This window comes from Schistocerca cancellata, chromosome 8, assembly GCF_023864275.1.
Source record: "Schistocerca cancellata isolate TAMUIC-IGC-003103 chromosome 8, iqSchCanc2.1, whole genome shotgun sequence".
In the NCBI taxonomy this organism is placed as follows: Eukaryota; Metazoa; Arthropoda; class Insecta; order Orthoptera; family Acrididae; genus Schistocerca; species Schistocerca cancellata.
The window spans coordinates 343,263,881-343,288,965 of NC_064633.1; the positions used below are offsets into that span (position 1 = coordinate 343,263,881).

At 43.2% G+C, this 25,085-nt stretch overlaps 1 protein-coding gene across 1 annotated transcript in view; it reads right to left on the reverse strand.

The window, feature by feature from the left end:
• LOC126095562 (lipase 3-like) overlaps positions 1–25,085 on the reverse strand; it is a 163,182-nt gene that overhangs the window by 61,405 nt on the left and 76,692 nt on the right. The window contains exon 5 of the mRNA XM_049910340.1: positions 8,555–8,713. Coding sequence (XP_049766297.1) covers positions 8,555–8,713 — 159 coding nt within the window. The remainder of the gene's footprint in view (positions 1–8,554; positions 8,714–25,085) is intronic.

A 25,085-nucleotide genomic window follows, 5' to 3' on the forward strand; every position in this document is an offset into this window, starting at 1 on the left:
CCTTCCTATTCATAGAGAATCCTACCCCGTTATACCATTTTCTGCTTGTGTTGGTGTTACCCTACATTCATCTGACCAGAAATCCTTATTCCATTTTCCATTTCACTTCACTGTTCCCCCACACCGCTATATCTAGATAGAGCCTTTGTATTTCCCTTTTCAGATTTTCTAGCTTTCCTGTTGCTTCCGTACTAGGTTCAAACTTGTGACATTCCGTACTCCGAGTCTTAGAATGTTATGCCGTCGTTGGTTGTTTCGTTTTTTCATGGTAATGTTACATTTACCCATATTTAAGTAAGGATACCATTCATTGCACCATCTGGAAATTTTGTCGAAGACTATATGCAGTTCCTTACGATCTTTCAATGATAATACTTTCTTATACACAACAGCATCGTCAAAGAACAATCTCAGAGTAATGCTGATTATAGTGGATAAATCGTTTATATATACTGATAACATCAGGAGACCTAGTACGCTTCCTAGTGGCACACCCGATGTAATTTTTGTTTCCATAGAACATTTGTCACCCGTTATAACGTACTGGCTTCTACTAGTCCAATATTCCTCGAGCCAATCATTGTTTGTGACGATACTCCATGTGATCGTATCTTGGTTGCTAGTTGACGATATGGTAAACCGTCGATCGCCTTTCGGAGGCCAAGACCAACCTATTTACATGCATCCATCTTTTGCAAGATGTCGTGTTTGAATCACGCAAGCTGCATTTCACGCATGTTGTACTTCCTGAATTAGCTCTGCTGCTTTGAGCACGACTTGTAGCATTCCGGCTCTTTTTCTCTATTACATGAGTGGCTGTATCAAGTGATTTTCTGTGATGAAGAGAATATTGAGATTGAGATATACGGGCGAAAAACCAAAATTTATATGCAACCAATGTTGTCCTTCTCTTCCTTAATTCTAGATCTCTAAACCTTCCTAAAATTTGTGACTGCAGTTAGTACCAATTCCTAGTTGCCGATAGTCTCGTATTGTCAGTATAGTGTATGAAATAGGACATTTTGTACTTCGTCCAATGGCGCGGCGGAGAGGCTCGTCCTAACTTTTGAACACCAGTTGACTAAGGCGCTCGGCACATCTCCAACCACGTCGGCCCTCACCCTGTTTTTGAGCACCTATCGCACTACGACCAATTGACGGACGCAGACCGGCGGAGCTCCTTCGTGGGCGACAGCCGCGGACCCTGCTTCATTTGCTGATGCCATCCTCCTCCCCCCCCCCCCCCCACTCCCGGCCCTCGCAGCGGTATGTTATGCCCCTGGCACGGCCGTGTGGGCCCGCGAGTACGGGCGCAAGGCGGGTTGGACACCCGCCACGGTCGTCGCAGCCCATGGGCGGCGTGTGACGTGGTTGCAGACGTCGAAAGGCTTGGAGCGCTGCCATCATAACCAGCTCCGCCCTCGTGCTGCCACGGGACTCGCGCCGCCGCCTCTTTCCCTACCTCCTTCGGGTACGGACGTGGTCCTCGAGTCACCGTCCCAGCCCCCGGTTGCCGTCTCCCCGCGGTCCTGCCGCCGGCCCTCTCCGTCTCCGAGTGGATAGGCGGCTCCCTCCCCCACCCTGGACTCTGCATCGGCTGTCACGGATACCTCGGGCGTCCCTTCCTCCCCGCCAATTGCGGTTGATACGCCCAGTTCCTCTTCCCATTGCCGCCCACCTCGGCACCGTCCGGGGCGGTTCCGCCTCTACGCGCGATTTTCGGGGGGGGATCTGGTACCGCGAGCTGCGGAATTTGAATCCGCGCCAGACGTCATGGACGTCGAAGAGCCATAGAGGTCTCTGTACCATCGCGCCATAAGCTGTGGCGGCGCGCGCCTCCTGGCCCGCTTTTAGTGTGAGGGCGCCACAGAGGAACACGTGATTCCAGCGGCCAATAGCGGTGCCTCCGATAGCGTAGTTAAGCGCCTGCCTCTCGCTCAGCCAGCCACCCCGACCCTCACGTACCTTGGCCTCACCATTGACCATCTCCTCACCTGGATCTCTCATCTCCACTCCATCCAATCCAAAGCCCACAACTGCCTCCAACTCCTCAAACTCCTCTCTGGCCGGACATGGGGGTTGCACCCCTCTACCATCCTCCACACTTACAAATCCTTAATCCATCCCATCCTCTGTTATGCCAGTCCTGCCTGGATATCTGACCCCCACCCCAAATTCTATAAGTCCCTCCAGATCCATGAGCGTCTCATGCACTCCGCCTCGCCTTCCGTATACACCTCCTGTCCCCCACGTGGATCCTCTACGACCTCATTCCTTTCCCCCATCTGCTCCTGTTCCTCGAACATATCCGCATACTCTACACCTCCCACCGCTTTGATCCCCCTCACCCCCTGGTTGCTCCTCTCCTCTCCCATCCCCGCCCCCTGCCACGTCTTCACTGTTGTGTCCCCCCTACCCTCCATCTCTGCACCCTTCATCTCCTTTCCCACAGTGGCTTCCATAAACTCCACCTCCCGAATGATGCAGCAGCAGGAAAACGACAGAAACACAACAAAATTTCTTCGAAGTACGGAAAGAAACAGCCAGAACCTCTAACATTCTGGGTGGTGTCTGTTTGTTCTATATCGTGTCTCCCTACCACTTTCGTGCAACGACGCTCTGAGCGTGTTTTTTAGGGAATTGACTAGTTTGAACCTGGGACCTGTTGCTGGTAAGGAGACGCCAGACCACACATGACATGTAGAATTCAGAAGAGTTCAGTGAGACTAGCGATGATACAACCAAATACTTAATGATTTCAGCGTCAGCTCCACTGCACTCCCTGTAAAAGAATTTTAATACTAACTAAATTTAGTGGAAGGGGTTCAATGCTCTCCTATTTTTAGTTAGCTGGTAAAATAACGTCGATAAAGCAGTTAAGTTTACCATTGAAAATTTTATTCTACTCACAACATTGTTTATAAATTTTACTATTGATAAAAGGAAATGTTTTAATACAGGATGATAAAAACCAACTGCGTTCAACAAAAATGTGAACGAATATTCTCTGAATGGGTTTCCAAGTTCTACAATGGATCGAACGATGACCTATGCCATATCACATCTATAATCTAGGTTTAAATTAAGTTTCACAAAAGAAAAAACTATCAAAATGGTCTACAATGACCCTCAATTATCTTTAATTACTTATCTAACTTGTCGTAAATTACAGTGGCTGATGTGGCTTCTCAATAACTATATAACAGAAAAATCATCGCGTTTCAGATTTTTACTTCAAGTGGCAAATGTGAACACCATGGGCTTTAATTGACGATCGACACTAGTATTACGCAAAAAGGGGGTGTAACAGATGAGACTTCTGCAGTTCTGAGTGAAGCTTTATGCGCTGTTATGCGGCATCGCGTGCGTTCATTACCTTGTCGGTGTTCGTCAGGGGGCAGCGAACAGCACAGCTCCGCTCACCTCGCCGTCTCGTAAGCAACTCTCTCCTAACTTCTCCTTACTACAATTTACCGAAGTTGGTTTAAAAAAACTATCTGGCTGTGTTTTCATCTGACCAATCAGGGTCTTAATGTTAACCTTAAGCTCCGCCTACAAAAATTCTGTCTATCCAATGAGAAACGTTATACTTTTCATGGTGGGGCAATGTTTTTAAAGTTTGCAACGTAACAGAGACCCGAAAAAATCTCACGCTAAAACTTGCGGCTGGGGAGTGGTCCTTTGTGTGTTATCGTAAGATCTATACTGCTCTTCTGGAGGGCTCTAGCTTTTAACATGGGCTGCGTGGTGGTCCTGACGTAACAGAGACGCGAAAAAGTCTCACGCTAAAACTTGCGGTTGGGGTGTGGTCCTAGCGGTTAGCTGGCGACGTGGGTGTCCGTCCCTTATCGTAGGGACTTCCAGCTTAACACGGTTCTGCTCTCGGCTTCTGTTCTCGTTTCTCCCCTCGGAACTGCGTCTGTCTCACGGTGGGAAGGTATGACATGCATTTAGGCATTCTTGTGTTAGTCTGTGGTATTCCATTTGCTCACTCGTTACTCGTATTACTTTGGTTAATTGAATGTCACGATTTATTCGGAGCTATGTGACATACTACTGGATTAGCTTATCATGTCAGGTGTTGGATTTGCCTGACACCTTACAAACCATCAGACAAACCAAGAGATGATATCTAAACGTACAACTGGAATAACTGGAGAGTGACTTTCGGAATTACAATGTAACAGGACATTTGCAAATAGGATACGAATGTTCACACCACAAAAACTCTGCTTTAAAATACAAAATGGAGAATTAGCACTTACTAATGAAGAAAACTGCAAAGAACTCGCAGTTTACTTCGCCAATTTACTAAATTGTTCAGAACCTACAGACGGATTCCCACTTATTGAACCCACACACACCAACCAAGACTCAATATCACCCTCAAAAGAAGAAATCCTCAAACACATCCACCATCTCAAAAGCAACAAAGCGGCTGGTGCTGATAACATAGTAGCAGAACTACTGATAAATTTAGGCCCACTTGAGGAGCTCATGGAAATTATCAAAGAAATTTGGACAACAGAAGAATTACCTGACGACTGGAAGTGTGCACTTATCCACCCCCTGGACAAAAAAGGCGACATAACGGATGTCAACAATTACCGAGGTATTTCGCTACTACCAGTCACCTACAAGATATTCTCTTCATGCCTATTGCAGAGAACACAGGAGCAAATTGAACAAAAGGTTGGGGAGTATCAAGCGGGTTTCCGTCCCGGACGTTCCTGCCCTGAACAAATTTTTAATCTAAAAAGAACGTTGAAATACAGAGCTTTTACACATAAGCCCACCATATGTACATTCGTCGACTTCAGAAAGGCGTATGACTCAGTCGACCGTAAATTCCTTGTCAACATTCTTATATAACTCGGACTTGACCAGAAAACACGTAAGCTCATTGAACAGACACTCTCCATCACAATTTCTAAAGTAAAATTCTTGGGGGAATCTCGGAATGTTTTGAGATCAGAACTGAAAGACGGACTATCTACAACTCTATTCAATATCATTTTGGACAAGGTCATAAGGGAATGGGAGAGTGAGCTTAGAAAACGTGGTCTATGGAAACCAGGAAAACTGAAGTCGCTTGACTAGCCTTGGCCGATGGCATTGCAATCTTTACAGACAGTGAACAAAATGCAATACATCAAATAGAAATACTCAAGTAATGAGCCGAGAACGTTGGCTTGCACATTTCTTTTGAGAAAAGGGAATTTATGTGTACACTCTTGAACATACAGCATCTCACCACAAAATATGGATGGATAAACAGAGTTCCACATTTTAAATACCTGTGGGAAATTTTGGAACCCACTTGACTAGAAAAAAAATCTCAAGAAACTCGAGCACAGAAAATAAAGAGAGCCTACGGTCGAACACCCCAACTTTACGACAAAAAGTGCATGTCCATGCGTGCAAAAATCAGGCACTGCAGCACTGTCATTGAAGCCGAGGTGCTATACGCAGCAGAAACCTTGTCACTCCATAACAAGATGCTACTATAAAATTTACAAAAAGAAGAACGAAAGATCGTTAGGATGGACCACAAAAAACAGAAGCTGGACATAGAATGCAAACCAACAAAACTACAGAGGAAATTTCAAATATTGCTGCTGACATTAGAAAACGACACCTTAAATTCTGTGGACGCATACACAGACTCCCTGAGTATAGACTCACAGTCACTGAAAACCTTAAAGGTATGGCATGGACCGAACAAGTACGAAGAGACCTTACTGATGCTCAACTCACCATTCAGGACACTGCAGACTGTAACATTTGCAGAAGCAAAATAGACAAGTGGGAAGTCCAGCCAGAGACAAGAGCCAAAAAGACTAGTACAAAGTGGACGGACGAAAGAAAGAAAGCCACGAGCGGGAAAATTAAAGTCTCATGGAAATACCGCAGGAGGAACTATAGATGCTTCACGTGATCCACAACGGGTCTACTATGTGTCTAATAATAACAATAGTAGTTATAGTGAGCTCAGGGGAAGGGAATCTTAAGGTGACTGCACCAGCTAAGAATAGTGGGAAATGAGGAAAATCCAGTTGGATAGAAGGATGCAAAGGGGCACCGAGTGTGTGCAGGGACAATATTAATCCTTATTGCTGCTGTAGTAGACGTCATTAACTGCCTTCTGAAGCTGCAGATGTTATTCAGTTCTCTAATGTAATGAGGGCGGTTATTCCAGAGTCGGATCCCTGTTACTAGGAAGGTCTTCGAGAAACTGGTCTGAGTAATGGAGTGGGACCGAAAGAATTTAGCTCAGATGGGAAGGGGTGTTTCTGCAATGTTTTTCTGACGAGAGCGTTAAGGTCGAGGATAAATATGAGGGACAGCATACGTTGATAAGATAGTAGAGGAGACAGAGTGTTTCTAAATCTCTGCATACAGTCAGGATAGCAGTGTATGTGACGGTAAACGTGATCAAAGAATCTAATGTCACATATGTCACATATACGGGGTGGTCCATTGATAGTGACCGGGCCAAATATCTCACGAAATAAGCATAAACGAATAAACTACAAAGAACGAAACTCGTCTAGCTTGGAGGGGCAAACCAGATGACGCTATAGTTCGCCCGTCAGATGGCGCTGCCATAGTTCAAATTTATATTAACTGCGTTTTTTTTAAATAGGAACCCCCATTTTTTATTACATATTCGTGTAGCATGTAAAGAAATATGAATGTTTTAGTTGGACCACTTTTTTCGCTTTGTGATAGATGGCGCTTTAATAAGCACAAACGTATAAGTACGTGGTATCACGTAACATTCCGCCAGTGCGGACGGTATTTGCTTCTTCATACATTACCTATGTTAAAATGGACCGTTTACCAATTGCGGAAAAGGTCGATATCGTGTTGATGTATGGCTGTTGTGATCAAAATGCCCAACGGGTGTGTGCTATGTACACTGCTCGCTATCCTGGACGACCTCATCCAAGTGTCCGGACCGTTCGCTGGATAGTTACTTCATTTAAGGAAACAGGAAGTCTTCAGCCACATGTGAAACGTCAACCACGGGCTGCAACAAATAATGATGCCCAAGTATGTGTTTTAGCTGCTGTCACTGCTAATCCGCACATCAGTAGCAGACAAACTGCGCGAGAATCGGGAATCTCAAAAACGTCGGTGTTGAGAATGCTACATCAACATCGATTGCACCCGTACCATATTTCTATGCACCAGGAATTGCATGGGGTCGACTTTGAACGTCGTGTACAGATCTGCCACTAGGCACAAGAGAAATTACGGAACGATGATAGACATTCTGCACGCGTTCTATTTAGCGGCGAAGCGTCATTCACCAACAGCGGTTGCACTATTGGGCAACGTAAAATCCACGATGGCTGCGACAAGTGAAACATCAGCGACCTTGGCGGTTTAATGTATGGTGCGGAATTATGAGAGGAAGGATAATTGGCCCCCATTTTATCGGTGGCAACCTAAATGGTGCAATGTACGCTGATTTCCTATGTAACTACAAGATGTTTCACTGCATGACAAAATGGCGATGTACTTCCAACATGATAGATGTCCGGCACATAGCTCGCGTGCGGTTGAAGCGGTATTGAATAGTATATTTCATGATAGGTGGATTGGTCGTCGAAGCACCTTACCATGGCCCGCACGTTCACCGGATCTGACGGCCCTGGATTTCTTTCTGTGGGGAAAGTTGAAGGATATTTGCTATCGTGATCCACCGACAACACCTGACAACATGCGTTAGCGCATTGTCAATGCATGTGCGAACATTATGGATGGCGAACCATCCGCTGTTGAGAGGAATGTCGTTACACGTATTGCCAAATGCATTGAGGTTGACGGACATCATTTTGAGCATTTATTGCATTAATGTGGTATTTACAGGTAATCACGCTGTAACAGCATGCCTTCTTAGAAATGATAAGTTCACAAAGGTACGTGTATCACACATTGGAACAACAGAAATAAAATATTCAAACGTACCTATGTTCTGTATTTTAATTTAAAAAACCTACATGTTATCAACCGTTCGTCTAAACTTGTGAGCCATATGTTTGTAACTATTACAGTGCCATCTATCACAAAGCGAAAAAAGTGGTCCAACTAAAACATTCATGTTTCTTTACGTACTACACGTACAAGGGTAGAGGTAGGGGATGAGGAATCAGCACTGTCTGCCGGAGCTTGAAGGGACTAGAGGTGGCAGGATAGGGCTGGCACACACAGTGTTGGGAAGCCATGGGGCAGGGATAGGGGGACGGAAACAGTAAGTGTAAGGGGTCCTATTTAAAAACCGCAGTTGATATCCGTTTGACCTATGGCAGCACCATTTAGCGGGCCAACCATAGCACCATCTGGTGTCCCCCTTCAAGATAGACAAGTTTGGTTCTTTGTAGTTTTTTCGTTTGATGCTTATTTCGTGAGATATTTGGCCCGGTCACGATCAATGGACCACCCTGTATATGGAACACAGGCCTATCATTATACAAGGCATGAAAGTAATACAATTTTTTATTGAGCACTGAAACTGTAGAATCCCCCGCCCTAGGATTTTCCTTACCGAGTTGAGATGCTTGGAGGAGTAGCCGGCCATGAGGAAGAGGAGGTTGGTGCAGACGTCCTTGTAGACAGCCTTCGACCGGCAGATGGTGGCGCCGAGGCCCTCCAGGAACTCGCTGTGCGGCACCAGCTCGTGCATCCCCAGCTGGTTCACCACCGCCTGCCATCACACGCAACAACCTTGTCCTCAGGCCTCCGCCCAGACGTGCGTCCCCCATAGCTTCCATGTCACACCAGGCGATTGCCGCTATACACCAACACTGACTTTCATTTCTTCGCCACCCCCCCTCCCTCTCACTCTGTCAACGTAAGATTGTGGAAAAGTCTATAACAGGGTCTACTCATCCTCGAGAAGCCAGATGAGAACTCTTGAATAAATAAACAAGCCGTTAAAGTGGCATCAAATCGAACAGCTTTTTTTTTATCAGATAAGCCGAAATAGAACTAAAATTTGTACGTGTTTTATTGCAGAGGACATAAGGAAGGAAAATATTCCGATGAAGAGATTATTGTAAACATGAAAACTGAAAACAGTGTGGATGCAGAATAAGTTTTCACTTCCTGGCAGATAAAAACTCTGTGCTGGACGGGGCTTCGAAAGTAGAGCCTTTTTGTTTCGCGGCCAAGTGTTCTATCGATGAAGCTATCCACTTACAACTCACGATCTGACCTCATATCTTCACTTCCTTATATACCTTTCCTCCTGCCTTCCAATTTGCGAAAGGTATAAGTCCCAGGCTCGAGTCCCATTCTTTGTGTCAGGACGTTTAAATATTAGATATGTTGAAGAAAACTTAGGCAGATCAACAGGACTCATAAAAATAAACAAATGGTATTCCATGGCATCATTCAAGTCTATGCACCAAAGTGCTCGCAATCTTATGAGGAGGTAGAATACCCTTAGGAAGACATACAGAAATTGGTAAGTATCAACAAAACACACTACTAATGATACTGGAAGATTTTAATGAAAAGCGGGACTAAAATGAAAAAATTGTGCCTCAATTAGAATCATTTGATATCTTCCCAGAAATGACCCACTCCATGCTTAAGTAAAATTTGTCCTTAACAATTTACTCTAGATGTAACCAATTAAATATATGATTAGTATGGATGAAATGGACCCAAATATAATATTTACTGAAATACAGAAAAAATGTACAGAATGTTCCTAAAGCGCATTCAAATTGCATATAGTCATAAAGTTCTAAAATGCAAAGCAAAATTAATAAGAAGCTATTAAAAAACATCCTCTTCTCACAGAAAGCTATATAGGTAGAGGATGAGAATATATTTAAAAATATGCCAGATTAATTTAGCGTATAGTGTAGTACATCACATGAATTAATTGAAGGTAAGCAGTCTGCAACACAAAATTAAGTGTTCGTGTGAAACATACAGGCTGTAAAAAAGAAAAATACTATTTGGTGCAAAAAGACATGAAATATGTAAAACCACAAGATGTGAGAAAATACAACTACTGTTGAATAACCATATTTCTTATATACTAAGCAGAGTTACTGATCACGGTTTTGCGAAATTGTTTCACTAAAGAAAACGAAGAAAATTTTCTAGAATTCTAATAAGCACAACTGCCAACATAAGTAGCTTAGAACCAGGTATCCTAGGTGTAGAGAAGCAGCTTAAATCGGTTAATAATGGCAATGCCTCCGGTGCAGAATGTATATCAGTCGGGTTCCTTTCCGAGTAAAATGGTTCAAACGGCTCTGAGCACTATGCGACTTAACTTCTGAGGTCATCAGTCGCCTAGAACTCAGAACTAATTAAACCTAACTAACCTAAGGACATCACACACATCCATGCCTGAGGCAGGATTCGAACCTGCGACCGTAGCGGTCGCTCGGTTCCAGACTGTAGCGCCTAGAACCGCACGGCCACTCCGGCCGGCCCCTTTCCGAGTATGCTGAAATAAATTACTCCATACTTAGCAATCTAAAGCACCGTTAGCTCGCCGAAAGATACGTACCTAAAGACTGGAAAGTTTCATAAGTCTCACCAGTACCGAAGAAGGGAAATAGGAGTAAGCCACTGAATTACAGACCCATAGAACTCTCGTCGATTTGCATTGGGATTTCGGAACATATATTGTTTCCGAACGCTATGAAATACCTCGAAGAAAACGATTTATTGACAAACAACCAACACGGATTCAGAAAATATCGTTCTTGTGAAACACAACTAGCTCTTTATTCTCACGAAGTAATGAGTGCTTTCGACAGATGATGTCAGAGTGATTCCGTATGTTTATATTACCAGAATGCTTTCAGCACTGTACCTCACAAGCGATGTCTAATAAAATTACGTGCCTATGGAGCATCGTCTCAGTTGTGCGACTGGATTCGTGATTTTCTGTCGGAAAGATTTCAGTTCGAAGTAACTAACGGGATGCCGTAAGACAAGTAATATCTGGCGTTCCCCAAGGAAGTGTTATAGGCCCTCTGCTGTTCCTAATCTACATACAGGATTTAGGAGACAATCTGTGCAGCTTCCTGAGCATGTCGCAGATGATACTGTCATTTGCCGTCTTGCAAAGTTGTTAGATGATCAAAATCAACGGAAAAATGATTTAGAAAAGATATCTCTATGAAGCGAGAAGTGGCAGTTCATTAAAAAATGAAAATCGCGAAGTCGTCCATATGAGTACTAGAAGGAATCCGTTAAATTTTGGTTACACGACAAATCACTCAAATACAAAGACTGTAAATTCAACTAAATACTAAGGGATTATAATTACGAATAACTTAAAATGGCGCGAGAATGTATATTATGTTCTTGGTAAAGCAAAGCAAAGACTGCTGTTTATTGGGGGAACACTTAGAAAATGTAACAGATCTACAGAAGAGACTGCTTACACTACGCTCGTCCGCCCTCACCTGGAGTACTGCTGTGTGATGTGGGGTCCGAATGAGATAGGATTGATGGAGGACACTGAAAAAGTTCAAAGAATGGCAACTACTTTTGTGTTATCGCGAAATAGGGACGAGAATGACACTGATATGATATGTGAACTGAGGTGGCAGTCATTAAAAGAAATGCGTTTTTTCATGTGGCGGGATCTTCTCATGAAACTTAAATCACCAACTTTCTCTTCAGAATGTGAAAATATTTTTTGGTATCCATCTACATAGGGAGAAATGATAATCAAAATAATATAAGAAAAATCAAAGTTTCGTACGGAATGTTTAATTGTTCGTTTTTTCCGGGCGCTGTTCGTGAGTGGAATTGTAGAGAAATAGCTTGAAGTTGATTTTACTAAAACTCTGTCAGGCACTTAAATGTGAATTGTAGAGAAATTATGAAGATGTAGATATATTTCACCGTCTTTTCGAAAGCATGTAGGTTCCGAGTGATCACCAATGAACACTGTCAGTGGGTAATCTTCAACCAAATGTTTAACGATTTGCCTACGAGCCCCACAATCGGACTTTGGGGACGTTATTTTCTCCCATCTTCGTAGCGAGACAGTCAATCTGCCATATTTCGTTCGAATTCTGTTTAGGGTGGACAAGGCTTTTCGAATCTGGGTAGTATGTTGGAGAGGTAAGATATATTATAGAAGGCAAGGGATGTTCGTCTCTTCCGCTCCTCTTTCCAGCTATCAATTAGGCTGAATCCATTTTCATTCAGAATTTTTACACTCTTTGGGGTGGATTTTGAGAGTGCAACTTGGTTTTCTAACAGTCGGGATGTATTGTGGAAGAGAGTTTTTCTTGATCTTTGAGAGTTCTATAATGAGTGATTTCTCTCGTCGCATATGGAGAGGAGCCATACTGCTTAGTTCTCAGTTCGGGTACTCAGTAGGTGCCGTCACCTTTATTGTATCCACTGTGAGGCGCATATTTTGATTAAGTTGGACGTCGATGTGTCTTGTGTGAGTACTGTTAAGCCGATCCGGTGCACCATATTCCACTATCAAATAGATTAGACCTAAAGCTGAAATCCATAGCGTGGCGCCTGAAGACCCACATAAAGTGCCAGAAAATGTTATTGCGAGCTCTAAGTCTGGCGGCTGTGTTTCACAGATGAATCGTGAAACTCAGTGATCCATCCCGGGCGAAAAATATTTTAGATGTAGATTGTGGGACAGAAGTTTGTCCTCAAAGTAAATACTGCATTCTCCATTGGCTGACTTCTTGTTGAGATGAAATGTAGAAACTTTTCTCTCTGTGGCACTAGGTTTCAGTTTCGAATGGCGAAACTATTTCCCAATATTTTTAGGTCCTTCGTCGATATGTCCTCAGTGTACTACATACGGCCAAGGCCCAACTATCGGCATATGCAAACTAGTGTGAGGTGGTTTCCGGTGTATCAGCAATATAAAGGCTGAATAAGGGGTGGTGGGAGTGGGGTGGTGGGGGGGGGGGCGAGAACAGATTCCTGCGGAAGACCATTGTTAATTTCATGTCAGTGCTTAATCTATCACTCATGATCATTTCAAAGCGTCTATTAGAAGCGTAGCACTGGATATGTTGATGGCAGTTTTGCAGGCGATCGTTTTCATGAGTTCTAATATCATGTCCTGTCTCCAGACTATGCCGTACGCTAATATGAGGTCGAAAAACAAGGCTGAAATTTCCAGTTATTTTCAGTAGCCTGCTTTGATGAACTTATTTAATGAGAGAACTTGATCCGAGCAGCTTCAGCCAGGGCGAAATCCTTCCTGTTCAATATGGGTAGTTTAAGTATATCGGGCCGGCCGGAGTGGCCGAGCGGTTCTAGGCGCTTCAGTCTGGAGCCACGCGACCTCTACGGTCGTAGGTTCGAATCCTGCCTCGGGCATGGATGTGTGTGATGTCCTTAGGTTAGTTAGGTTTAAGTAGTTCTAACTTCTAGGGGACTGATGACCTTAGATGTTAAGTCCCATAGTTCTCAGAGCCATTTGAACCATTTTTTTAAGTGTATCGGGGCTGGTCCTGTTATAGAGTAAGGTTGGTCCTGTTATAGAGTAATCATTCCAAAAGTTTGTAAATCATGGTGAGCAGCGCAACTAATGTATAGTTTTGCGATGGATCATTTGTTTTTCCTAGTTTTATGGTGACGATGATCTTAGCTCTCTTGAGTTGATGGGGAACGTTGTCCATCTGCAAGATATCCGTGCAAAAATCTGGCAAGCCACTTTGTTGTAGAGTTACCGAAACGTAGGAAAAATTCTTCACGGATAGCATCTAAACCAGGGGCTTTTCCTGATTCCATTTCCTGAAGAGCTACTGTGAGTTCAGATTAGTTTCTGGGATGCAGATTGTTTTGAAGGTTTTGAGCTCTTTTTCCACCTTAGTTGTATACCCTCGATCTTGTGAAGCTCTTGAGGTTGACAAAATATGAGTGACAACTTTACTTGGTGATACAGAATCGCATACACGCTCCAATGGGCTAACACCCTCCACCTTCCTCGATAACAATGAATCAAGGCAGCAAAATCTTTGTCGGCAACGCACTTTTTTACAATACGCTGCGCAGGCGATAAGAGCTACTTCAAACTGAAAACTGCGAAACTGTAGATGTGAAAAAATGTAGACAATAGTCCACGAGAGCTTCACAGTTCACTCATAATAATTTTTGTCTTTTTGATTGCACCTGGCGCAGCGAATCCCAAAGACATCACAGAAATAGTGATTGTGGGTGGGCCATAGAAGTTAACCAGTTTTCTCGCAGATTCTTTTACAGATATTTTTGAGATCTATGTTGTAGTACCAAATCAAATTATGTATCACTTACTGATTTTGCAGCGTGTTGCTACCGGCAAATTCTTTATTTTATATAGCAGATTACCTTTAAACTGCTGAACAAACTTTCATCAAACATACGTCTCAGCAATTCTGCTTACACTAGCCTTCAAATAAATTTAAAAAAAAAACTGCCTCGAAATCGATGCTTTCGGTCGGTGCTGTGATGGAAAGACGTGTAATACCTGATTTCGTGCGATGGGGCAGAGGAAGGGCCGGCGCACATCGCGAGCTGTGCTTCACTGATACTTATTCATCACAACAATGTCATTGATATGCGAAAGAAGCCACAGGTGAAAGTTAATTGAATATATAAATAAATACACACTATTATTAATCAATGAAGAACTTTCCAAAATGCTTAAAGGAGACACTCTCCTTACGTATCAGCGTACAGTGTACAGCTATGCTTTGAACAGACCAACAGACCCAGTTTCCAGGCACAATCTGTAGAAGAGTATTAATGTCTGCACTGACCATACCTTTTCTCTATCATTTATTAAATGAAATGTAATCAAGACTCCCTACAACTCCACTAGAAAGAAACGCACATCTACAAAAATTGCTGTCGCAAAATTTTAGTGATAAAGATACAGAACGTGTTTTGTTAAGTACTGAACCATACAAAGACGATCTCCCTTGTTTTGTTGCTTTGAAGAGAGAGCTACAAATTTGGTAACAAACGGACAAAAATATGGAAAAGTCTCCAGCAGACGCCTATAAAAACAGCGGCGCTCAAAATATTAGAGTCTTGTGTCAGTTGTACGTGTTTTCTGTAACAACCAGCACCATACAGGCATCTATCTCAACCTGTAAATATACACACATCAAAAAAATGTTTTGCATCACCTCGGTTCCGAGAGTTCCGGAACCTGTATAGAAAATTAGAATAGAGATTAACATAAACATCATTTCCGCCATTTTTATTGCTCATGAAAACCACACATTGCATGTTGTACCGCCATACAGCAAGATCTTCAGAGGTGCTGGTCCAGACTGCTGTACACACCGGTACCTCTAATACCCAGCAGCACATCCTCTTGTATTGATACCGGCCTGTATTCGTCGTGGCATACTATCCACAAGTTCATCAAGGCACTGTTGGTCCAGATTGTCTCACTCCTCAATGGTGATTCAGCGTAGATCCCTCAGAGTGGTTGGTGGTCACGTCGTCCATAAACAGCCCTTTTCAATACATCCCAGGTATGTTCAATAGCGTTCATGTCTGGGAACATGCTGGCCACTCTAGTGAGCGATGTCGTTATCCTGAAGAAAGTCATCCACAACATATGCATGATGGGGGCCGAATTGTCGTCCATCAAGACGAATGCCTCGCCAATATGCTGTCGATATGGTTGCACTATCGGTTGGAGGATGGCATTCATGTATCGTACAGCCATTACGGCGCCTACCATGACCACCAGTGGCGTACGTCGGTCCCACATAAAGCCACCCCAAAACAGCAGGGAAACTCCACCTTGCTGCACTCGGTGGACAGTGTCTCTAAGGTGTTCAGCCTGACCGGGTTGCATCCAAACACGTCTCCGACGATTGTCTGGTTGAAGGCATAAGCGACACTCATCGATGAAGAGAACGTGATGCCAACCCAGAGCGGTCCATTCGGCATGTTGTTGGGCCCATCTGTACCGAGCTGCATGATTTCGTGGTTGCAAAGATAGACCTCGCCATGGACATCGGGAGTGAAGCAGCATGCAGCCTATTGCGCACCGTTTGAGTGGTAACACGACGTCCTGTGGCTGCACGAAAAGCATTATTCAACATGGTAGCGTTGCTGTCAGGGTTCCTCCGAGCCATAATCCTTAGGTACCGGTCATCCACTGCAGTAATAGCCCCTGGGGTGGCCTGAGCGAGGCATGTCATCGACAGTTCCTTTCTCTCTGTATCTCCTCCATGTCCGAACAACATCGCTTTGGTTCACTCCGAGATGCCTAGACACTTCCCTTTTCGAGAGCCCTTCCTGGCACAAAGTAACAATAAGCGCGATCGAAACTCGGTATTGACTGTCTAGGCATGGTTGAACTACAGATAACACGAGCCGTGTACCTCCTTCCTGGTAGAATGACTGGAACTGATCGGCTGTCGGGCCCCCTCCTTCTAAGAGGCGCTGCCCATGCATGGTTGTTTACATCTTTGGGCCAGTTTAGTGGCATCTCTGAACAGTCAAAGGGACTGTGTTTTTGATACAATATCCACAGTCAACGTCTATCTTCAGGATATATATATGGGTGGAGATGTGTGTTCAACACATGTTTTGGCCCAGCGCTTGTGGAGGCTTGTAGACATTATCGACTGTGATATCGCCAAGTTCCACAATTACTTCATGTATACTGCTGTCAGTAGAAGTGACAATAAAAGACATATTTTCCTAATTTTATTTTACATACGTCGCTGCGCCATAGTATAGGTCGTATGTGATACCCAAGAAATCAAAACCAAACACTATGTTCTTTGAGAATCAGTATTTCTCCTGTATGGCGAACAGGTCGATACAGTTGTCATTTATATTGTTTTTGTAGAATTTTATTTTCAGCTGAACTTATTCCTTCTAAATCAAAGTGGAAAATTCGGAAAGATGGTCAGACCTTCTTAGCCAGGCAGTTCTTTAAATCTCAGTTTCTTGAAATCATGTGGTACATGTGATGTGAAGGTCAGGAGATATTAATGATTATCTGTCACCGGCTGTGTTAGTCTTGAGCTTCTCAGAACATTTATTTAACAGAAGAGGTATTTTTGCAAACAGAAAAGATTTTATATGGTCGCGGAAAAAAGGAGGATTTTCTCAAATGAACAAGGTAGCTCTCAAACAAGAGACGGAATTTTTAACAGGTAACTACATTATGTGCTGAAATAGGCCAAATGGAATACGTAAAAAGACATAAATCGTCAACAATATTAGTATCAAGGAAACCTTAAAAAACTTCTGATCGTTGGATACCACATTTTTCTCAGTTATGATGGCACGGTAACTAAGAACAGAGAGAAATTTGAATGTTCGTACCGTTCAAGATAATGACATTTTGGAAGTAAACTCAGAGGAAGTGTATACCGCAATTGTACATAAGAAAGAAGGAACAGAAATCTTTATTAAACCTTAAGGAAAATTAATACAAAAAGTGCTTTCAAAATTTTTTACAAATTGTTATCCAAATCACGAATAGTGATTATGTAGCCACCAACTTCTGTTAACCTTCTGTTATCCAAATCTCGAACAATGATGTAATCACACATTTCACAAGCTTGGGGTCAGAAAAGACGTTAAAAATTAAAGATCAAACAATACTCTTTGAGTAATCTCCATCATATTCGGTAAAGTTATCAGCAAACACATAAAAAAATAAATTAGATTTTTATCAGGCAGAGGAAAGATAGTTTCAGAAGTGAATATAGGACAAAGGATTACTTCCAAGTCTGAAACTAAATTACAGGCAATAATTGTGAATTACCACTCTCTTACAGTTCATAGATTTCGGGAAGTTTTTGACTCACTTTCAACAAAACGTTTACAGACAAGCGTTGAGAAACAAGACAGTAATCCAAAGGCTGTAAGAATGTATACACCAATGGTACAGTCGCACTGATGTTATCATCATAGTGACCTATTAAAAAGTGATAGATGAGTCAGGTAAGAGCATTCCACATCACGAAAGCTTATTCAATTCAATCAAGGGAGATTCCGGCAACGTTTGTACCATCTCAACAAGATCACACCTTCTTCGTGGGAATGCGGCAGTTTCTTCGGCTGCCACAAAAGGTATCAAAAATTACGAAACTAATTATGTCTGAAATGGCTTTACAGCAAACATTAGAACTCCTTTAGCAGCAAAAGACATAAAAGTGTACAACTGTTTACGAGTTGATAACAGAGAATTAAATAAGAATATAAGAAAAAAGAATTATTTTTGCTCTATAACATAGTAAATATCTTAATATCCTTAGATCATTGACGTAAGTTCAGTTTCATTGGATGTAACATATAATTGTAGCATTTTATGGTTCTGCGGCTGGCTGTACGGATAATGCCGAAAATCCGCTAATAAATTTAAAAATAGTTCAAACGGGGCCAGAGAAATTTTTGAGATCCTCCAACCGTAAGAAACGGAGAAGGAGTACATGTTAATGGAACAGTTCTGAGTCACCTTCGATTTGCTGAGAACACTACACGTTCTGTTTCTAGTGCACATGAACTTTAGCAACAGCTGCAAGGCATTAATTGATAAGTTCTGAAACCAAGCTAGAAAACCGATTGCAGTAAGATTAAAATAAGATACAATAGAATGAATGTACAGAAAATGAAATGAACAGTATACTTAAAATGTCCTGCCGTGTTTTTTACAAGCCAAAGACCACTTTCGCAAATATGTTTAAGACATATCCGAAATGGAAGGTTTACTGGCAATGTATATTACCCGTTCTTAGTTAAGCTTCACGGAGATATTTCCGCATCAGATTTGTTTTCGGTCTCTTGGAACTCTCGCCGTGTCAGATTTCGACTGCTTCCTCCGTCGTCATCGTCCAGAGTTTTCTGTAGGTCGTTTGGTATTTTATTTAGTTGGCCGAATTTCGACATGGAGACGTCACAAGGTCACGAAACTTCCATATGCTACCAGAGATTACGTATATGTCTACAATGCAAGAACATTTATGACAATGTTGATTTTCTTAGATCATGGACAACTCAGTTTATTTCTCTGTTGCCTTTCAGGATCAAGCGCCCGTTTCCATGCATTACTAAGGATAGAGCGGCTGTCCCGATTAATGTTGTTATTACACATTTTGATTTCAACACTTTTTTGTTACATAATCCCATTAAACAAATGCGTAGGATGATATTATGGGTTCATTAAACATAATCGTTTATTTGCTCATAAGGTTGTGCTCGGCAACACCACATTTGGCGAACTCGCGATATTTAAATAAGGCGTCGATGCTATGTTCAGCGTTCTGAAACCGGTCGTATTGATATAGAAGATCGACAGAGAAATAAACTGAGTCATCCATCATCGAACAAAGTATGTACTACTTATTATTAGCATTCGAATAACCATTGTTATCTTGTACGTCTGCATTGACTATGTGACAGTTGTTAAGACTTAATCCTTTCAGATATGATAGTGTTATTTAGTATTGTTACTTCAGCATTGAGTAGTTCGGAAATGGATGAGAATTGCAGATCATTCTGATTGCACACTAAACCTTCGGCTGAAGAGAGGGTAACATTTGTATCTGTTGGTGAAGCATTCGTGTACTACATTTCTGCTTCTTGTACATGATGGTTGATTTTCCAGAATTCTTTGGTAGTCATTATATTGTCCATCCTAAGGACCGGAGGCATCGATTGTTAAGGTAATGGTTATAAATATTTTTGCATTCAACCGCCAATATTAGGAACATAATCCACAGCCACGCGTATCGGCACTGAAGCTGCCATTACCTGGTTATCTAAGTTTATACTACATAAAATGCACTTCAAAGGCACTGACGGTCAAAATATAGAAACAAATAAAATTATTTCGACGTGAATTCCTCGTCTTAGTTTAAAAACAGCAACACCAACTTCTCTTCACCGATTATACAATGAGATGGCAATAGTTACGGGATACCTTCTAAAATCTTGTCGGACCTCCTTTTTCTCGGGGTAGTGCAGCAACTGGATGTGGCACGGACCCTACAAGTCGTCAGAAATATCGAACCATGCTGCCCCTGTAGCCGTCCTTAATTGCGGAAGTATTGCCGAAGCAGGATTTTGTGTACGAATTGTCCTCCTGATTATGACCCATAAATTTTCAATGTGATTCGTGTCGGACAGTCTGGGTGGCCAAATCATTCGCTCGAATTGCCTAGAATGTTCCTCAAATCAACCGTGAACAGTTGTGGAACGGTGACACGTTTGGGACACGAAGTTAATGAATGGCTGCAAATGGTCTCCAAGTGGACAAACGTAGCCATTTCCAGTAAATGATAGGTCTAGTTGGACCAGAGAACCCAACCTATTCCATGTAAACACAGCCCACACCATTTTGGAGCAACCACCAACTTGCACTGTGTCTTGTTGGCAACCTGGATCCACGGCTTCGTGGAGTCTGCGCCACGCTCGAAACCTACCATCACCTCTTACCAACGGATATCGGCGCTCGTTAGATTAGGCCCCGGTTTTCCATTCGTCTAGGATCCAACCGACATGCCCACGAGCAAAGAAGAGGCGCTGCAGGCGGCGTCGTGCTGTTAGTAAAGGCATTCGCGTCGGTCGTCTGCTGCTATAGCCCATTAAAGCCAAATTTCGGTGCACTGTTGTGGGCATTACCATTCTAGTCAGTTTTATATTCATTACACCATCAGACATAGACACGGTAGAATAGTCTGTTTCTAGTTTCTCAAACAGATCGAGTTTCTTTCCTTCACTTTGTACATTTTTGCTCTGAGCTCCAACAGGACATCATCGTATGAAGCGAAATATATGAGACAGATAGATAGGAAGATATAGGGAACAAGCAGACGCCTTTAGACTCCGTAACTAGGGCGGATCGGTGGTTGCCAAACATATACACTCCTGGAAATTGAAATAAGAACACCGTGAATTCATTGTCCCAGGAAGGGGAAACTTTATTGACACATTCCTGGGGTCAGATACATCACATGATCACACTGACAGAACCACAGGCACATAGACACAGGCAACAGAGCATGCACAATGTCGGCACTAGTACAGTGTATATCCACCTTTCGCAGCAATGCAGGCTGCTATTCTCCCATGGAGACGATCGTAGAGATGCTGGATGTAGTCCTGTGGAACGGCTTGCCATGCCATTTCCACCTGGCGCCTCAGTTGGACCAGCGTTCGTGCTGGACGTGCAGACCGCGTGAGACGACGCTTCATCCAGTCCCAAACATGCTCAATGGGGGACAGATCCGGAGATCTTGCTGGCCAGGGTAGTTGACTTACACCTTCTAGAGCACGTTGGGTGGCACGGGATACATGCGGACGTGCATTGTCCTGTTGGAACAGCAAGTTCCCTTGCCGGTCTAGGAATGGTAGAACGATGGGTTCGATGACGGTTTGGATGTACCGTGCACTATTCAGTGTCCCCTCGACGATCACCAGTGGTGTACGGCCAGTGTAGGAGATCGCTCCCCACACCATGATGCCGGGTGTTGGCCCTGTGTGCCTCGGTCGTATGCAGTCCTGATTGTGGCGCTCACCTGCACGGCGCCAAACACGCATACGACCATCATTGGCACCAAGGCAGAAGCGACTCTCATCGCTGAAGACGACACGTCTCCATTCGTCCCTCCATTCACGCCTGTCGCGACACCACAGGAGGCGGGCTGCACGATGTTGGGGCGTGAGCGGAAGACGGCCTAACGGTGTGCGGGACCGTAGCCCAGCTTCATGGAGACGGTTGCGAATGGTCCTCGCCGATACCCCAGGAGCAACAGTGTCCCTAATTTGCTGGGAAGTGGCGGTGCGGTCCCCTACGGCACTGCGTAGGATCCTACGGTCTTGGCGTGCATCCGTGCGTCGCTGCGGTCCGGTCCCAGGTCGACGGGCACGTGCACCTTCCGCCGACCACTGGCGACAACATCGATGTACTGTGGAGACCTCACGCCCCACGTGTTGAGCAATTCGGCGGTACGTCCACCCGGCCTCCCGCATGCCCACTATACGCCCTCGCTCAAAGTCCGTCAACTGCACATACGATTCACGTCCACGCTGTCGCGGCATGCTACCAGTGTTAAAGACTGCGATGGAGCTCCGTATGCCACGGCAAACTGGCTGACACTGACGGCGGCGGTGCACAAATGCTGCGCAGCTAGCGCCATTCGACGGCCAACACCACGGTTCCTGGTGTGTCCGCTACGCCGTGCGTGTGATCATTGCTTGTACAGCCCTCTCGAAGTGTCCGGAGCAAGTATGGTGGGTCTGACACACCGGTGTCAATGTGTTCTTTTTTCCATTTCCAGGAGTGTATATGAGACCCGTTGCCCATTACAAGGCATCGAAAGGGACTTTTAGGTGAAACATGGAGAAAAAAGTAAAGCAGGCTGATCTTCTTGAGGAACTGGGAATAGCAATCCACCAAGTGAGGTCTGATAAAGTACTTAATACACAAACTGATGAGAATGCCTTCTTCATAGGTTTTTTTGGTTTTTTTGTACTGTTGGCGTTAGTACGGTAAATGTGAAGAATTTTGCACATATAACCATTGGTGTGGTGTCTCTTCATGCCCTCTGTAACATCTTAGGAATATTGTGTAACTCTTGATGGCTCAGTGCAAATGGTTCAAATGGCTCTGAGTACTATGGGACTTAATATCTGAGGTCATCAGTCCCTTGAACGTAGAACTACTTAAACCTAACTAACCCAAGGACATCACACACATCCATGCCCGAAGCAGGATTCGAACCTGCAACCGTAGCAGTCGCGAGGTTCCGGACTGAAGCGCCTAGAAACGCTCGGCCACCGCAGCCGGCTGGCTCAGTGCAGTCTGTCAGAGTTGTACACATGTTTACAATTTAATGGTGCACGGAGAGACAGCTGATGTGACTGGTGTTTGCCACTTTACGAAAGCAACGCTTTGGTGGATGTGCGGTAACATGTGCAGGACGTTCCCGTTACAAACTTCTAGGACTTGTAGAGGAGAGTGAGTAGGTAATATTTTGAATTGTAACCTGTGTCCGGAAACGTAACGCTTCCATGCTATAACCATTTGAAAACATGTGGGTAACGTGACCACTTTTACAAGTAATTTATTAGGCTTACCCGGCACTTCCTTTGTTCTACAATTTCATTCATTAATAGCCAAAGAAACAAACCGGAAACTTAATCAATTTCATAAAACCTGTTGTTCACTGTTACGCTCCTCTCCTTGGAACCCCACAGTCACACGTTCTTGCGATGAAGTTACCCATTTCTCGAAACCGTTGCGTAATTGTGACGAAAAGGGTATGCGATGGTGTCGGTCGTCGTGAATAATGGTCTTCATAAAGGCAACGAGAAGCTCTTCCATTACCACGAGCTTCACCATAAAGAAGAATCACGTTGGTGCATTCTGCAAACGTGTACGCAAGCATGTTGCTCTAACACTCACAGATACGTTAATAAAACTCGAACCAAGTCAGAGAGGTAGGATGCATGTCAACTGACATCACACGGTCCGACGTAAGTATGCCTTAGCATAACTGCTTTATTGCATACCTACCTAGAAAACATGCTTTCAAACGGCTGTAGCACGAAAACGGTAAGTTTCCGGATATGGGTTCCAGTTCAAAATAATGTCTACTCAGTACGCTCTAAAAGTGCTATAACCTTGTAAAGGGCATTTCCGAAAGGCCTGTATAAGTGGAGCAAAGAATTTGGTGTTGCCATAATCATCTTGGGGTTGAAGCTCTTTTTTCCGTGTTTGCTTTAACAATACATATGTTTTTCGATTGGGTCCGCCATTAGGAAACCACAATTTTGTTTTTTAACCCAAACATGTTTCACTGCAATTGCAGCATCTTCAGTGGGCTTTTATTTTATGGCTGTTAAAGATAAAGAATGTTCTTGACTGTTTGTATACATGTAACTATTCATTTTTAAATCGTAATTACAGATATTTGAAAAAACACATAAAATTATGAATTCATTCCTTTTTACCACATGGTGTGGTTTTTCTGATGTCTTGTGTTTCTACAGCGACTGTTTTGTTTCACACCACACCACACCTTAAAGTAGATAAATTGTTTAAACCAAAATTATAGTATGAAAATTGTTAGGGCTATGCCTCAAATTAATTAATTCTATGTGTGTGTGTGTAGTTGTGTGTGTGTGTGTGTGTGTGTGTGTGTGTGTGTGTGTGTGTGTGTGTCTATTTACATTATGTTTCACTTACGTATTCTTTTTCCTCATCTTCATCACTGTCAAACACTATATACTGAGCTGTCCCTGTCACTGTCACTGTTTACCAGGTGTAAAAACAAACATGGCGCACAGTGCAACAGTTGAAGCTGTACAAACAAGATGGCTGACGGCGGAACACACATACACACACACACACACACACAAAACGAACAGACACCTCTGAAAGATTCAGAACAACTGTCAGGAACACCTTCAACTGTTCCACCATCAGCCATCTTGTTTTTACACCTTCAACAGCTCCACTGTCCACCATGTTTGTTTTTACAGCTGGTAAACATGGAAACAGTGACAGTGACAGTGACAGTTCAGTATATAATGTTTGACAATGATGAAGATGAGGAAAAAGAAGATGTAAGTGAAACATAATGTAAATAGACATACACACACATATAGCATTAATTAATTTGAGGCATAGCCATAACAATTTTCAAATTGTAATTTTCGCTTAAACAGTTTATCTACCTTAACGTGTGGTGTGGTGTGAAACAAAACAGTCACTGTAGAAACACAATACATCAGAAAAAACACACCATTTGTTTTTTATATTTTTACAGTGAGTGCTTTTAATCTGCATGTTATGTAGGATAAACGTAGACAGCCAGGAGATGGGAGCTTGACTCCCAAGACTTCCTAACATTATTGGTTCTATACTAAAATATTTGAACAATTATTTTGTATTTTTTCTTATTGTACCTCAAATTATTTCATTCTAAATTCAAGTTTTGTATTTGCCAAGTTTTGTATTTGCAAAGTTACTACCACTCTTCACAACAGGACACCGTGAGGGTGAGTCGTCAGTTAAAGCAATAAATGACGGGAATGTTTATAAAAGTGAAAATACTTTTTTTTCTTGTCCAGTAGTAATACGG